Source organism: Monomorium pharaonis, chromosome 6 (genome assembly GCF_013373865.1).
Source record: "Monomorium pharaonis isolate MP-MQ-018 chromosome 6, ASM1337386v2, whole genome shotgun sequence".
Taxonomy (NCBI): Eukaryota; Metazoa; Arthropoda; class Insecta; order Hymenoptera; family Formicidae; genus Monomorium; species Monomorium pharaonis.
Genome location: NC_050472.1, coordinates 16,761,027 through 16,778,008, shown reverse-complemented (window position 1 = coordinate 16,778,008; position 16,982 = coordinate 16,761,027). Strand labels below are relative to the sequence as shown.

Here is a 16,982-nt window from a genome sequence, read left to right as displayed (position 1 = left end):
AATTCAGAAAGCTTTTCCCTTCCTCGTTCTCCCTCCACTCTAAGCGACTCTGGCCACCACACGCGACGAGTATAAAAGGACAAGCACAGAGGAAAGCACCTTTTTTTCTTGCAAGCCAGCACCGAGTCCGCTCGATACGCAGCTTGCCTCCGAAATCCTAAAATCCGACAGCAGGGGCCTGAGACTTCTCGGTCTCGGTCAGGCACTTACCGACCGCCGGCTTCCGAACACTTCCTAAACGCATACGTACCAAGGAGTGAGAGTCTTATCCGCATCGGCCCGGGTTATATCGGCTCACGTACGCACAGAATCTTTCCGTACTCTCGTGAATACAGGGGTGTGGATTATACCGCCTCAGCCGGGCAATACCGGCTGGTCACAAATTATCCTAAATTCAAATAAAACCGCGGTACCATCGGCTTCGCACAAATACCCGCAAAAGCGACTGGAGAGTAAGGGAAAGTATATTACAGCCGTTCTCTCTCTTTGGCCGAAGGCCACACGCGCACGGCCTAAAAAACGAAACACCGCACGAGACCGGCCTAAAAAACGAAACACCGCACAAAGCAGAAACGACGAAGCTGCACGAAACGAATGTACAGCATTTGTAGCAAATAATAAACAATTGCATCTTACAATTAAAATCAACGCTGTCTCCGGATTTGTTTCCCTCCCTGGTTCCCGACTGCAACCTATTCGCACCTAGCCCGAAGGAGAAAAAGACAGGTCGTTACAAAGTAAATATATCTTTTCTACAATTCTTAGCGTTATCACTGAGCAACTTGATCCCAAGGAGACTCTGCACAATGGTCAAAACAGCTAAATACGTGGCCAACTCTTTCTCTACATTTTTTAAAAATTATCAGAATATAATTCTTTTTTACTTTTAAGTCTTTACCAAATTTCTGTAAAGTTACAGTTAAAAAAATTATATTTACGGAAGTTATACGTACACAAAAGTCATGAAAATCGTAAATCTCTTATATAATTTTGGAAATCAGAATCAGTGTTACATTTGTAATTTCATTCACGAGGTTGTCTTTAAGCCAGGCTATTGAAGCTTTTTATTAATGTTTAGTGTATCATTTGTGTTTGTAAAAACACCGTCATTTATGTGATTAATGTATAGTTAATAGAAATAAACATTGTCTAAACAAAATAAAATATTGTTATTGCGTTAAATATAACTTTAATTAAAAATTGCAGTATAAAGACTCCGCCATGAGACGGCGTGAAACCTTGAAAATTTTAAAACTTTATAATGTAAAAAAAAATTAAAAAAAGTTTATCTGCGCCAAACTGCGCCAATGTAGTTTAATAGTTGTATAAAGTAAATAGTACATCGAAACTAAAAACAAACACTGCTATAATCATTTGTTTATTTTCACTATTTTTATATTCTCAGTCGAAATTTATTTCCGAATACTATTTCTACATTTTCCACAATAATATTTCAAATTATTTATTTAAAAAATTGTTATACTTATAATTAAAAAATTGTTATTTATTATTTTTGGCCGCAATAATATGTTGTTTAAACAATATATACTCTGTAGGTGTGGGTGTGCGTGCGTGTGTGCGCATGCGTGTGCGTGTGTGCGTGCGTGTGCGTGCGTGCGTGCGTGCGTGTGTGTGTGTGTGTGTGTGTGTGTGTGTGTGTGTGTGTGTGTGTGTGTGTGTGTGCGTGTGTAGGTGTGCGTGCATGTGTGCGTGTGCGTATGTGGAGATGGGCCTCATTACAGTGTACTTAGCGCCGCGTAGCTTTTCTGGCATTCTTACACTGATGAAGATAAAAGCGAGACACGAGGTTTTTCCTTGTGAGTATATTACAATCATTATTCTTTTTGCATATCGCTGTTCAACAAATTGTTTAATTGTTATTGTTATTAGTAATTATTTACATTAGCGATTTTTTACCGATTTTGATGACCTTCAAATATGTTGTCAAGGTCATCATTCTGAACAACTTTTCCTTATACATGTTACCGCCGCTCGGTCTTAGTTATGTTATATGCAAAAAATTATTAACAAAAAAATTTAATAAATGCGATACTTACAGGTAGTTCCGATAACCTTGACCATAACATATCATCAACGTCATCCTCCTGAGTGACCTTGAAAAGATTTTAGCCGTCGCTCATGATTTATTTGAAAGTTTACAACAAAAAAAGTTACACCAAAAAATTACACCATTCCTGCCGGTGCAATAATATGTGTATATATTTATGAGGATCTTGTTTTGTGTGAATAGTTGAAAAATGATGTGGTACAGCAGAGAACGCGTGCGCGGGGGAAGGGCGTAATTTTTCCTAACCTAACCCAAACATTTTAAAGTTGTTATATGGTTAATGCAAAAACATTGGAAACAAACAGCGTGGAAAGTCGCAAACTTATGTGGTATTGTACAAGCGTGGATGTCGTTTATTTTACGTAAGGAACTGATATCATGTATTTATGAAACGTAAAGTAAACGACGTCCACAAATTGTACAGTACCACATAGGTTTGTGACTTTCCATGCTGTTTGTTTCCAATGTTTTTGCATTAACCAAATAGCGACTTTAAAATGTTTGGATTAGGTTAAAAAAAATTACAGGGAGGAAGTGCGGGGGAAGGGGCGGAGCCCTTTTAATCATTCATAAAATGGCCGTTCCAATATAATGTTGATGTGCTCTAATAATCGATTTTTGGTTGACTGCTTTTCGATTAACACTTTCTTTTAATCAGCAAAGTTTACTTTTTTGGTAATTAAAAAAAATGCTAATTTAAGAAAAAAATGTTAATCCAAAATCAGTTACTAGAGCACATCAACATTATATTGGAATTCTATTAGAATTTGGGCCATTTTCAATAATTCGATACTCACTTCTAAATCGTTATCAACGACTTTAAAAATCCTACAAAAAATATTTTGAGATCGATTCTACCATTAGAAAGTTAATTACGAGGGATTACTACAAAACTCATGTAATTTTTTACTATTTTATGTCATATTGGATCCACTACCGTCAATTTCAGTAATGTAACTTCATATTCATTATCACTGACTCAAAAGCCTCCAATGAGGTTATTTTGAGGCTGATTTTATCACAATGAAATTCATATCAAAAGATTGAAGAGGAATTCGTCCGATTCTTGACAATTTCAGGGGGAGCATCCCAGATGCGTACAGTAACAAACAGACACCACCAATCAGATTGCTGGGTTGGTTAGGGTTAGGATGAATTTATAGAATTTGATTGGTGGTGTCCGTTTGTTACTGTGCGTATCTGGGACTCACTCATTTCAAGCGCTATATTGGATACACCATTTTAAGTTGCAGTAATCTGACTTCAGGTTCGTAATTAGCGATCTTGATATTCCCCAGTAAGATGATTTTAGGTCTGACTGGATCTTCAAAAGATAATAACAAAGAATTCATTTTCAAAAAATTCGTGAAATTTTCCGCCGGTTTAGAGCCATATTGGAACCATCTTGGTTTTTTTCAAAATCAGGTAATTTTTAAAGGTATTTAAGGAAACAAATTTTTTGATCCGTCTCTGGATATTACATTACATTTTGGGCAGACAGGCGTTTCGGGCGTAGCATGTTTCATATATGTATAATATAAAAAACTTTAATTTAATTCATAATACTGCTTCATCAAATTTGTATTGTGTCACTCGACATAATTCGACACAATCGGTAGTTATTTAGTTTCGCGGGTTTCTACCCTTAAAGGTTAGGATCCAAAAAATGAAAGGTTGTATCGGTGTTAAGACACAGACCCATAGTTGAGTGATACTTCAATACTTTACTTACTATAGTCATACGTCGGATATCGCGCCACGTCACAGTTATCACTCTGCGTCGAGTTGACATACAGGCGAAACGTTGGGCGAATTAACTTGATAGCATATATTTCGGTACTCTTCGCTTAATTACCGCGATTAAGTGTTTATATCGGCTAATCATCTACCGATGTAACGTAATTTTGTAAGACCAGTACCGGATGTATTATACAGTTTCCGCGAGGTTAAGCGTTCGACATCGAAATGCATTTGCTTCGCGGTTTATTCGCGTCGCATGATAACTTTTTTTTAACCAATACGGAATTGCTTCCAGGCTGTTCCGTATCGGGGTTGTGTAAATTCGCGGAAGTTGTTAGGGAATTCCGAGCACTACAAATGGGGAATTTCAAAAGATGTATTATCTTTTTTATGTGAGAACTTTTCGCAACGCTCCGTTTTGCAAAATTTGTCTAGTTGTAACGCGGATTACAACAATACTATAAAATGTAATTTTAGATAAAAATCAACCCAGTGAACACATTTTATAGCGGCAATATAACATGGAAGTTACATGTAATTTAACATTGTTATTCTTGTAATATGTAGATGCTATATGACATGGAAATAATCTGTTACGTAATATTTGTTATACGCAAGTGATCTAGCTGTTATACATCGTTTTGGCGTTACAGTTATTCAACAAAAAATGTAGAATCGTAACATAACACGTTCGTATCAATGTTATTACGGAACGATGCGTCGTAGTTGACTCAGAAATCAGACATTATAACATCCTGAATGACAGATCTATTTAATAATAAAAAAAATTATTATAAAGATAATGTTTTCAAAAATAACGGTTTGTCTACAATTACTGCGCACAAAAAATGCACAAAATCTAAATTCATCATGTGCTGAACAAAAACAGAATAATAAATGTATACTATTCAATTTTTCTTAGAATTATGATCTATATAGTTAACCATCTAATTAATCTTTTGAACGCTTCAAAGATTAGTGCTAAATGGATCGCAATTTCCATCAAATTATTAAGGTTATGGAAAAAGATAAATTTAACAATGAAATTAATAAATAAATAAATTAATGCTATTTATTTTTAATGTTTTGCAAAATTTAATTGCTTTTATAAAAAATAATATAGTCGCGTCAGTTTACATATAGGTATATGTAGACAATAACAAGTACCCATATCGATGAGTCAAATTGACGTAGCAGGTAGAGTATAAGGTTCGTAATCCTAAGGTCCCGGGTTCAAACCTAGCAGCGGCAAGTAAGAATAAAATAAAAAATAACATAATTTAAATTTAATTAATTAATAAAAATTTATTCTAAATGTAGTATGTGCTGTTGATAAAAATAATTTCAAAAAAATGAAATTTTTATTTTATTTTATTTTGCTTTGTAACTGTTGTGTAACGGTTAGATAACATGTAATTATAACATGTTATATTGCTGAGTCGGAAATTGTAACTTACATGTAAGTTACGTGTAATTTTAGAGTAACGTAACCTGTTATATTCGGTTACATTGCTGTTACACTGCTGCTATATTACTGTGTTCACTGGGAAGAATAAAAAAATTAAATTTTCAAATTAATAGGAAAATTATGCTCAAATTTTACACAAATTTTACTCAAATATAGTAATAGAACAATCTATAAAATTTCTAAATTTTTATAATACTTTGAAATATGACATATTCAAATCAATCGTAATTATTGTTACACACGTCACCCGGTACACTCCTCGAGTCAGCTAATAGACCAATCGATAATATCAATCGGCCGAGAGAATTTTGGTAGCAATATATATTTGTAAATAAACAAGATTATTGATCGGCCGGTTGTCAGAATAATTGCAATAGCAATAGAATATTTATAAATAAATAAAAAGTGATAATTCTGCGCTGGATTCCTGCCATGCAAAACGCGTTGTAAATCTGTTTCCATTCCTTTGAATAAAGTTGGTGTTCACCCGAGATCTCGCCTTGCTTTGTTTCCGAACCGTCGGAAGTGCGAGTAAGTGTGTGAAAGAGTGTTTTGACGCAATATTATGTATACTTATTTTATTAACTTTAAATTAAATTACTTCAGTTAAATTTACTTAATTAATTATACAAAATGGTTTAATAAATAATATTATAACTTATTTTTAAAATTTTTAGTCAATTATTTTAGTAAACAAATAAATTAAAAATGCCTAAAACTGACTTCATCATAATATATGTACATGCTTTTACCTCTTCTAACACTTTTTCATCCGATGCTATTATAATGTCATAAATTCCACTGTTGAACTGGCAGATCGCTCTACATCTCGAGGTTACTGGTAGTTCAGAATTTAAAACACAAGTTGGAATACCAAACTGCTCTAAGAACAATTTCAACTTGTAGCATCTGTCTACAGTATGTACAAAAATTATAGACTTTCCCCTAATAAAAGATAAAAAAAGTATAACATCTGTAAATTAACAAAAATTTAAAAATCCTTAAAAATATTATATATTGGTCTGTTCAAAAAGTTTCGGGACTGTTTTTTCTAACCAACATGTGGCGTTATCTGTTGGACACATGACTAACCGTTTAGTATAAACATTCAGTTGTAAACGGGTTTTTTTTCAATCAGTTAGGATTCTGTGCTGAGTAACAAACTTTTAAATTTGTTTAGATTTTTTGCACCGTTAAAAAATTATCATAAAATACAGAACTGTGATAAAATATAATTTTAAATTTGGTTTAAAAAAACGGTTACAAAAACATACAAATCGATAAAAATTTCTTACAGTGATAAGTGCTTGTCACGTTTTAAAGTGTTCGAATGATAAACAATTCGAAGAAAACCAAGAAACACTTAACAATACAATGTCAAAGCGTAAAGCGCCACCATAAGTGTAAAAAACGCGAATGTCAAAAGAATTCGTGATTTTCCGGCCAATGACTGTCATCTTAAGTGTAGAATGATTGCAGACAAAATTAATAATAAATCAGTGTTTCATAACATTATTAGAAACAATTTTTAACAAAAAAAAGTTTACACAAAATTTGTTCGATACAATTTGACTCCGAAGCAAAAAGAGCGCGTAGAGGTCTATCACAACTTATTAAAATGATAGAGGATAATTCTTTTCTTGCAAAAATAATTACGCGTAACGAGTCATAATGTTTGCAATATGAGTCTGCTACGAAACGACATGGTGCCAAATAATTGAGAACTGGTGAGCCAAAATCATTCGAAATGACGAAATCAAAAACAAAAACTATAGTTATCACATTTTTCGACGCGCAAGAAATAATTTACAATGAATTTATTCTCTGGGGACACTACTATAACTTCTCGTTACTACTTGGACGTACTAAGCGGCTTTGCAGAATTTGACGAATCCGAAACATGTTACAGTGTTTAACTCAAAAACAAATTCGTGTATTCCGTGCCCATATTCATCACATTTTGTTCCCTGTTACTTTTTTTGCGCAACTCAAGTTACAAATAAAAGGTAAATGATACAATAATATTAAAGATATTAAGATAAATGTGACACGTAAATTGAAAAAGATTCCGTCAAAAGAATTTACAAATTGTTTCTAACAATTCTATGACCGTTATAAACTTTGTATTGATGTTGGAGGAGAGACTATGTACATCTCAAGTAAAAAAGATCGTTTTCAATAGTTTATGTTTTCTTGTAGTCGTGAAATTTTTCAGACAGACCGTGTATATCCCACACAACATGCAAAATCAGCAATATTATAATTGTAATACAATATTACGATAAAATATTATGAAAATCTTATAGAGATATTAAATTGCAAATGTCACAATGTAATATTGTAATTGTACTAACAAAAAGTTGCTAACATCTACTAACTCTACTTTCGAATAAACCATAGTGCGTTCAAAAAGAGAGATGAAAAACAAAACCGTGTTTTGGCTTTTGAATGAATAGGTCTTACAAGGGGACCTTACGGGTCATGGATCACCGATTTTTTTTATACTTATAGGATTTGAAGATCAGTACCCGGACTTCAATTTCCTAAAGCAGTACAATGCGCTTCTCAAAAATACTCGAGAAAATCGATTTTGAAGATTTCCGATATCTGTAAGTACATAAAATTTTAACCTATTGTCAGAGCCGCTTGTAGCCGAGCGCACAGAGCTCTAGTTTCGTAAGCGCGAAGTCGCTGGTTCGATTCTCGCTCTGGCCTCAATTTTTTTTTCATAAGTTAATAAAGTTTTTTTTTAATCCTATATCTTAACATTTATCAAATTGAAATGCTAATTAATTATTAAATTAATTATTAAATATTTATTCGTTATTTTTTAAATAAAAATTAACATCTTTTTATTTTTAATTACTACTTGATTGAAAATGCAAATATTTATAATAAATTAAAATTTGGTACAAAGAATGGAAAACATTAAAGAAAATGAAATACTTTTTAAGAGATTACGAGTAAATACAAAAATAATATAAAAAACAAAAATAATATTTATAAAAATGGTTGTTTAATTTTTATGAGTTATTAATTCATGTATGTTATAAAATATATTAATAATAAATACATTTGACATTACTCGTCAGTATTACATGAGCCAATTTAATTTTTATTTAAAAAATAACGAATAAATATTTAATAATTAATTAGCATTTCAATTTGATAAATGTTAAGATATAGGATTAAAAAAAAACTTTATTAACTTATGAAAAAAAAATTGAGGCCAGAGCGAGAATCGAACCAGCGACTCCGCGCTTACAAAACTAGAGCTCTGTGCGCTCGGCTACGAGCGGCTCTAACAATAGGTTAAAATTTTCTGTACTTACAGATATCAGAAATCTTCAAAATCGATTTTCTCGAGTATTTTTGAGAAGCGCATCGTACTGCTTAGGAAATTGAAGTCCGGGTACTGATCTTCAAATCCTATAAGTATAAAAAAAATCGGTGTTCCATGACCCGTAAGGTCCCCTTGTTAGTTTCTGAGAAAATTGCATTTAAGGGGAAAGCCACTTTTCGGCATGAAACTCGATGGCCGTAGATGCTAAGTGCACGCCTATTGTTTTGCAATCCGTGCGAGCTGGATTCGAGACCAATTGTAATATTTTTTTCAGTCTATATTTCAATCAAATTTATTTTCTTTATTATGTAAAATAAAATTTTCCGGTTTTAATAAATATAAACTTCTATAATAATAATAATGGTTTATTCCGTACTCCCTCTCGGGGTCGCCGGAGTATTTGCAGAGGTGCACCAAATCTCTTACAACTCCAATAACCTCTTCGTATATACATTATATACATCATGTTATACATATATCTTCAAAATACTCTCTACATGACTTGGCCATTGGGCAGCCTTACAAACTATACCACCCTCACCTCCGCGCCTCCTCTAAAACTTTGCCCCTTTCCCCCACTCTACTGCTCCTCCATTGTCCCTCCATCCTTCCTCCTCCGATTCTCACCCTTCTCTACTCCGCACTTTCTTGTCCATCTTCTTCTCTCCCTCCTTGCTGACTTTGCCTCTCTCCTCCTCCTTCTCCTCGCTTCCTCTCTTCCATCCTCTACTCTTCTTTCCTCCTCTCCCTTCCTTTCTCAAACCCTTCTTCCACTCTCCTTCCTCTTGTGTTCTTACTCCGTTCCTCGTCTCTCTCCTCTGCCATTTTCCGCGTCCTTCCTCCTTTCTCTCCTATCTCCGCCACTTTTTCCTCTTTCATACTCCCCTCCTTACTCCTCCGCTCCTCGTCCTCTCTTCTGATCTCCTCCTCTCTCTTCTCACCCTCCACCTTCCACCTCTGCTCTTCTCTCCTCTTGATATCCCCCATCACTTTCCTCCTGCCACCAGTCTCCTCCTTCGCTACTGCCTGTTCTCCTTTTGTGCTTCCGTTTCTCCTTACTCTCCATCCTCTTACTTCCATCTGCTATCTCTTCCTTCCCCTCACTTCGGTTTTCCTCCCTCTATTCTCTCTCCTGTTCTGTCGCCCTCTTCTCCTCTTTTTTCAATCTCTTCTTCATCCTCTCTTCACCTTCACTCTCTCCTTCGCCTCCTTCAACATCCGCATCACCTCCTCCCAAGCACCTCCTTATCTCACTTAATTCACTCATACCTTTTCTTATCTCTCTTAACTCCTTCACTATCTCCTCCATTCTAACGCCCTCACTCACTTGTTCGCACCTTATCTTATATTCTCCTCGTCACCCTTGTACTCAACTCACGCTTAATTCTAACCTTGCTTTTCACCTGCTCTTTCTCGACCATCGGTCTCATATCGACTTTTCGATCTGTCGCCCATCAATCCATCGCGCTCGCTCCGCTTTCACTTTCACTTTTGCTGCTGCGCTCTTCCGGTTTGCTGTTCTTCAACTCCCTCTACCATCAATCCTCCATCGGCCTCTTCGTCAACCTCTTAGTTCTACTCTCGATCCGCCCGTCTCGATATATCAAACTCTCACTACTCCAACCAACTCGCCGCTACACCGTCCTCTACCACCATCCTGTTGTCTCGACTCTAATTTCCTCCATATCATCCTGCTTCTTCGCCTTCTCACTAACTATCTCCGATCCACAATTCCTCTTCTATCTCCTATTTCCTTCTTTCTGCTTTCTTCCATTTGCCCGATCACCCTTAGACATTGTCTTCCTGCTGCCCTTCACGTTCCACCCTTCACACCTTAACTTACTCCTCTAACAACCGGAGCCGATCGCCCCACCTTCCCACCGTCGCGGCGCCATGACGGATTTTATAAATTTCTAAAATTTATTATTATTATTTTATTATTATTATTATAAAAAAATAACACATTTTTATTTATTATAAAATTCTGACACCTTTGTACAATATCGTGTTTATTTTCAAAATTTTTACAGACAAGTAAAAAATATTATCGAGCAAATTCAAAACTGTCCGGATAATATGTGCATAGTAAAGAAAGTCAAGAATTAAAATCACGATGCAATAAGAATTCAATCCTTCACTCATTATTTGTACACATATTATGTTCTCCACAATATATAGACATAATCAAATTTGCTTGGTACGCGTCAAAGTTAGCAAATAAACGTGACATATTTTATAATGTTAATCAGTTGTATTTTCCACCCAACGTACATAACAAAACATGTATTTGTAACACACGAGTTACAGTTACAATATGTTCATGGTGCAAGAAACATTTATGTCCCCAACGTTTTTATGTAAATTTGTATTTTGTACAAATTTACATAAAAACGTTGGGAACATAAATGTTTCTCGCACCATGAACATATTGTAACTGTAATATTGTACAAGAATGTCAAAATTTTATAATAAGTTATAATGTATTATTTTTTATTATAATAAAATTATGGAAATTTATATTTATTAAAACCGCAAAATTTTATTTTAAATATAAAACAAATTTAATTGGCATATAGACTTGAAAAAAATTATTACAACTGATCTCGAACCAAACTCGCACGGATACAAAACAAGAGGCTTCCACTTGAACACCGTTTATTGGACATCGTTTAATAGTTACAACCTTTGTAACTACCTGCTTGTGGCTGCGGAGTAGGGGAAAAAGGAACAAATTAGTCTTACGCGTTTCGTAAATATTTAACGTAGCAAGCCTTTATTATAACTGAGACAAACGAAAAAGTAATTACATTTAGATAGGGCGCGTACAATTTTGGCAATACGATGATTATAAATGGAATATAGTGTGTTATGTACAAGTGTAAAGAAAAAGAGGCGCGGAGCCTGCGTAAGCGTATATGCTTGAGTTGTGAATCGGTGTAGCGATGGTGTGAGTTAAAGTAGTTCGCGGCGCTAGCTGTCGGTGAATCTCTTATGTTCTTTTGCAAAACGGGCGCGGTTTCGTGAACACGGACGCGGGTCCTGGGGCGGAGTGCGAGAGCTAGGCCGGTGGGGGTATACGCGAGTCGGGTTGCGGGTCCGCCTCGGCGGTTTGGTCTTTTTCGGGAATGTCGGGATGACCGATCGAGTACGCTCGATCGGGGGCGAGACTCTCGTCCCTGTGACGGCCGGTCGGGGGGGGGGAGTAGGCGTCCGTAAGATTTCAAGCTGCCAAGTACTCTTGGCGGGGGCAAAGACGCTTTACCCCACGTGCTTTATCCATGCGGTAGGCCTGGTGGTAGGAGGTGCTCCGGTCGTTCGGTTACCGTAGTTACCAATTCTGTTTGGTATGATGCCTCGAATGACCGGATAGCGGTAGGTTTGAAATAGTGATGACCGATTACCAAGAATGTTTGGTCGAGGCGAAGACACTTCACCCCGAGGAATCGGTTTCTCGCCAAAAAGGTGCCCTGTCGGATGCCAGGTATCGTGGCGGATGACAGAATGTCTCTTGTCATGATTCCCCTCGGTTTTTATACCCGTGGAGGCGCGTATTCGGGTACGGTCGTCGCGCTCTCGGTCGTTCCCGTCCTCCGCTTTCCCTACTCCTGTAAAGGAGATAAGCGCGTGCGCGGGGAGATGTCGTTGACGCGGCCGTTCGCTCGGCCTTCGGTCGCAGCCGTTGTGGAGAGTTTAGGTGAGAGCTGGCGCTTCGCGCATTTTCGCCTCCGGATTAGGGCGATCGGCGGCTCTCACGCCGAGGGACGATGTAGATCAGGGTGCATCGTCACAACTTGCACACCGTTTATTTGGGCACCATTCATTTAGACACGAAAAAAATAGACACACACACACACACACACACGGGGGCGCACAAGGGGGGCCTTCGGCTGGTAGGGGTGCCCTAGATATAGTTACTTCTTACTGTGTCCAAGTGAATATTGTCCAAATAAACCTTGTCCAAGTAAACAGTGTCCAATAAACGATGTCCATATAAACGGTATCCAAATGAACAGTATCCAAGTGGACCGCTCCCTAGCAAAACAGTAGGCGCACTTAGCACTCACGGCCATCACGCGCTTCGAGTCAAAAAATGGCTTTCCATTGTACTTATCTTACCGATCAAAAATACACATATTTAAATGCAATTTTCTCACAAACTAAGGCCCATTCACCCAACAGTCAAAACACGGTTTTTGTTTTTTCACCTCTCGGCTGTTCTTTCAAACACAGCTATGTCTCGATTTTGTTCAAATTTTATAAATAAGTTTCTTTTAAAAAAAAAACATATGCAAGAAAGATTTTTGGCGACTCAAAAAATTTTTCTTTAATATCAGTAAGTAAGAAATTTATAATTTGTACGCAAAAATTTAAATCCATGATATTTGTTTCCACATTGTTCCGTGCCACGGAGACAGGATATGTTATAAATATTAATGCGGAAATGTAGAGGAAGGGGTGAAACCCAGAACAATATAAAACATACATAGCGTGGATTTGAATCTTTGCTAATCAATTATAATTTCCTTCAAATTATATATATATATATTTAATTAAAAAGCATCTTTGTACAGCTCTGATTTAACCAAAAGTACGTAATTTGCCATCAACAAAGTACACACCGTACTTTTGTACATTTCTGCCCAAAGCATCTATATCAGCAAGGAGGTGCGGGGGGCCCCAAAGCTGTGTGTGTGTGTGTGTGTGTGTGTGTGTGTGTGTGCGTGCGTGCGTACGCGCGCGCGTGCATGTATGTGACCATGCTAAGAAGTGTCAATAATAAAGATTTGAAAATTATAGATTTCCTATTTACCGACATCAAAAAAATTTTTTTGAGTCGCAAAAAGTCTCCTTCCTGTATATGTATTTTCTCTCTAAAAAGAACCTATTTTAAAAATTTGAACAAAATCGGAGCATAGCTGTTTTCGGAAGAATAGCCCATTTTCCTTTTAAATGCACTATAGCTCATTCGAAAGTAGAGTTAGCAGATGTTAACATCTCCTTGTAAGATATTACAACGTATTATGTCACAACATAGTACTTCCGTAATTTCTGTATTATATTGCAGTGTAATAATTTTAAAACATAACCATAATATGATAAAAATGTTACAACAAAATATATCGCACTACAATATAGCACAGAGCATAGAAAAATTACAAAAATATTGCATAAATTACTTCAATCAATTATTACAAGATTGCAACATTATAAAAACGTAAAACGTTGCACCAAAAATCTTATAACATTACATTATAATATTTTGATTTTTTAAATTTTATATTTCTAAAGATAAACTTTCGTATAGACCGGACCTCCGATTTTTTGTAAACGTATTCTTATGTATTTTGGCGCGCTGATTACAAATATGATAGTAAAAATTAGCACAAATTTGATTTTCATGGCGGAAAGCATAAAGAATCATAAAAATGATGTTTTTTTTTTCATTTTTTTTCGTAAATAATAGGAATTTCAAAAAATACTTCAGATAAAAGTTAGTTGTAGAACTATTTGAAATACATATTTTATGTTCTATTGATTTTTGTCATAAAGACAATAGTTTTTAAAAAAAGCAACGTTAAATATCAAAACTTCACACATACAACTCGTCTAACGCACATCGAGTTTTATTAGTTAATTTGAATGCTTACTCAAACTACCTCAAAAAATTAAAATATTGAAAAGAATAATAAAGAGGGTGAGTGGACCTCGCTACTCGTGGAAAGTCACAAATCCATGTGGTACAGTAGAAGCATGGATCTCGTTTCGCTCTATAAGCAAAGGGAGGGGAAGTGTGAGTGAATCTTGCTTCGCGTGGAAAGTCGCAAACCCATGTAATACAACACAATCGTGAACATCGTTTCGCTCTGTAAGCAGGGGAAGTGTGGATGATCCTCGCTACGCGTGAAAAATCGCATACCTAATAATACAGAACACGTGAGCTTCGTCCCTCCCCTGCACCCCTTCCGGTATTGACTAATAAAATTAACTAATAAAACTCGAATTGTATTAGATAAGTTATATAAAGTTTTAAACATTTAACTTCGCTTTTCTCAAAAACTATTATCTTTATGGCAAAAATCAATAGGACATAAAATATGTATTTCGATAAGATCTACAACTTTTATCTGAAGTACTTTTCGAAATTCTCATTATTTGTGGATAGATAGAAAAAACCATTATTTTTTTATTCTTTCATGGTGCCCGCCATGAAAATCAAATTTCCACTATCATATTCGTAATCAGCGTGCTAAAATACATACAAACACATAGTTTCAAAAAAATCGGGGGTCTGTTCTATACGGAAGTGCACCCCAAAAAATAAACAATTTTATTATCAAGGTACATCTTATTTACTTCCGTTTTCAAACTTAATTTTGGGGATTCGAAAAATAATTTGATTAAAATATGAAAAAAAGTCTTACAATATTATACTTTTATTCTAACTTGTGTAATTTTTCAATTACAAAAAGTGGAAGACCGGTGCATCTGTTTGATGATGGTACTATTCGCAGATGCAGCGCAGGACATTATTTATCACAATATTTTTGAAACATTGTTGCAACATTGATGAAATAATATTGCTCTATAACAGGCATGTCAAACACGCGGCCCGCGGGCCGCATGCGGCCCGCCAATACATACAGGTTGCGGTCCGCCCAGTTTTTAAAAATTTTTTGAAAAAAGTATTAATTAATTATTTTAAAGTAAATTTTATTTTTATTTGTATGCAGTTTAGTTTAATGCACTTGTAGTATACAGTTTAAATTTCGCATTTCAATAATTTTTAATTTAGTGATTAAAAAAGAGAAAAAATATAGGATTAAATTAAATCGAACATACATAAATCTTATTTATGTGCATTTACGATTGGGCAAACACTTTGCGAGGACGATGGTACGGAGGAAAGTGTGAAGGTACCTTTTCATTTGATGCTTGACACTGGCGTTTCGAGCGATTGCGTGGCCACATGTGACGCCAGCGTCAACCAGAAAAAAGTTCAAATTTTTCAACTTTAAGTGTCAAAGCTTGATATTAATTGGATAAATATGGATTATTAACTAAATAACCTTTCATGATTTATATAAAAAAATTATAAAATGGATTCTGGAAATAAATTAAAAAATTCTAAAAATGTAAATTAGTTTAATTGCAAGTTATTATATTACTCTATTTTGTATATTACGAGTGAATTTTTTGTGTAAAATTTTATGTGATGATTTATGTTTTATTATGATTATGTTTGATATAAAATATTTATAGTTTAAGTTAAAAAAAAACATGAAATATAAAATGACTATGTATGTATATTGTATAATATACAATAAAATGTAAAATATTTTTAGTTTAAAAAATGACATGAAATATAAAACGATTATGTACGTATAATATACAATACATTGAGTTTGACATTGAGTCTAATAAATACATAATACATAACATAATCATTCTAAAAATCGTATTTTATTAATTTTTTGAACATTGAAAACATGCGGCCCCCAACTTAATACAAAATAGATCATGTGGCCCATAATATCATATGAGTTTGACATGCCTGCTCTATAACATTGCATTGCAATATGTAATGTTGCTGCAAGATTCTGTATATAGAATATCATTAAAATATTGTACAAATATTACAATATGACAAAGTACACGACACATCATATACTGACAAATCGACTTATCTATTTTCAATAATTAAAAAACAGGATAGAACTGCATAGAATAAAATAAAAAATAACAATATGGGATTTACCGGCTAGATTTTATTTAAAAAATAATAAATGAAGATAAGCCTCCAAAATTTGGCTTTGAGATAAAAATAAATTAATTATAAATTTGTTATAGATGACTCTATTAATTAACGATCAAATAAAAGAAAAGAAACAAAAAAACAACACAAATTTTTCGTGTAAATATGTGTTTAATAATACAAAATTGATAAACTTTTCAGTCTGACATCAGACAATTTTCAACATTTATTAAGCGGTTTTAATTATGTTTTATAACCACATTAATATTTATTACTATAATAAAAACTATTATAATATATATTATTTATAATATATTTATTATAAATAATAAATTTAGAATAACAAATATTAATTGTGGTTATAAAACAATAAAAAATTAGAATGCAAATTACAAAATAATAGAAAAAAGATAACGTTATAACATTCAAATTCGTAAAAAAGTTATTTGTAATAATTTTACGTAAAGTCAGTTCCAAGTAAACAAAAAATGTTTATCAATGTTCTTAAAATATTAATTTTAGATAAAAGCCATAGAGAGATAAGCATGTAAAAACTGCCCTCGCACGTAACAAGTCAAAATTGGTACCACAGATTGACATTTCCATTGTG

At 34.4% G+C, this 16,982-nt stretch overlaps 1 protein-coding gene across 8 annotated transcripts in view; it reads right to left on the bottom strand.

Moving 5' to 3' along the window:
- The window catches only part of LOC105839170 (probable ATP-dependent RNA helicase DDX56), an 82,712-nt gene that overhangs the window by 26,856 nt on the left and 38,874 nt on the right, over window positions 1–16,982 (bottom strand). For all 8 annotated transcript variants that reach the window (XR_004963867.1, XM_036288893.1, XM_036288894.1 and 5 more), the window contains one exon: window positions 6,029–6,221. Coding sequence is in view for 7 of the 8 variants with exons in the window: in XM_036288893.1 (XP_036144786.1) it covers window positions 6,029–6,221 (193 nt within the window). In the remaining variant the exon portion in view is untranslated. The remainder of the gene's footprint in view (window positions 1–6,028; window positions 6,222–16,982) is intronic.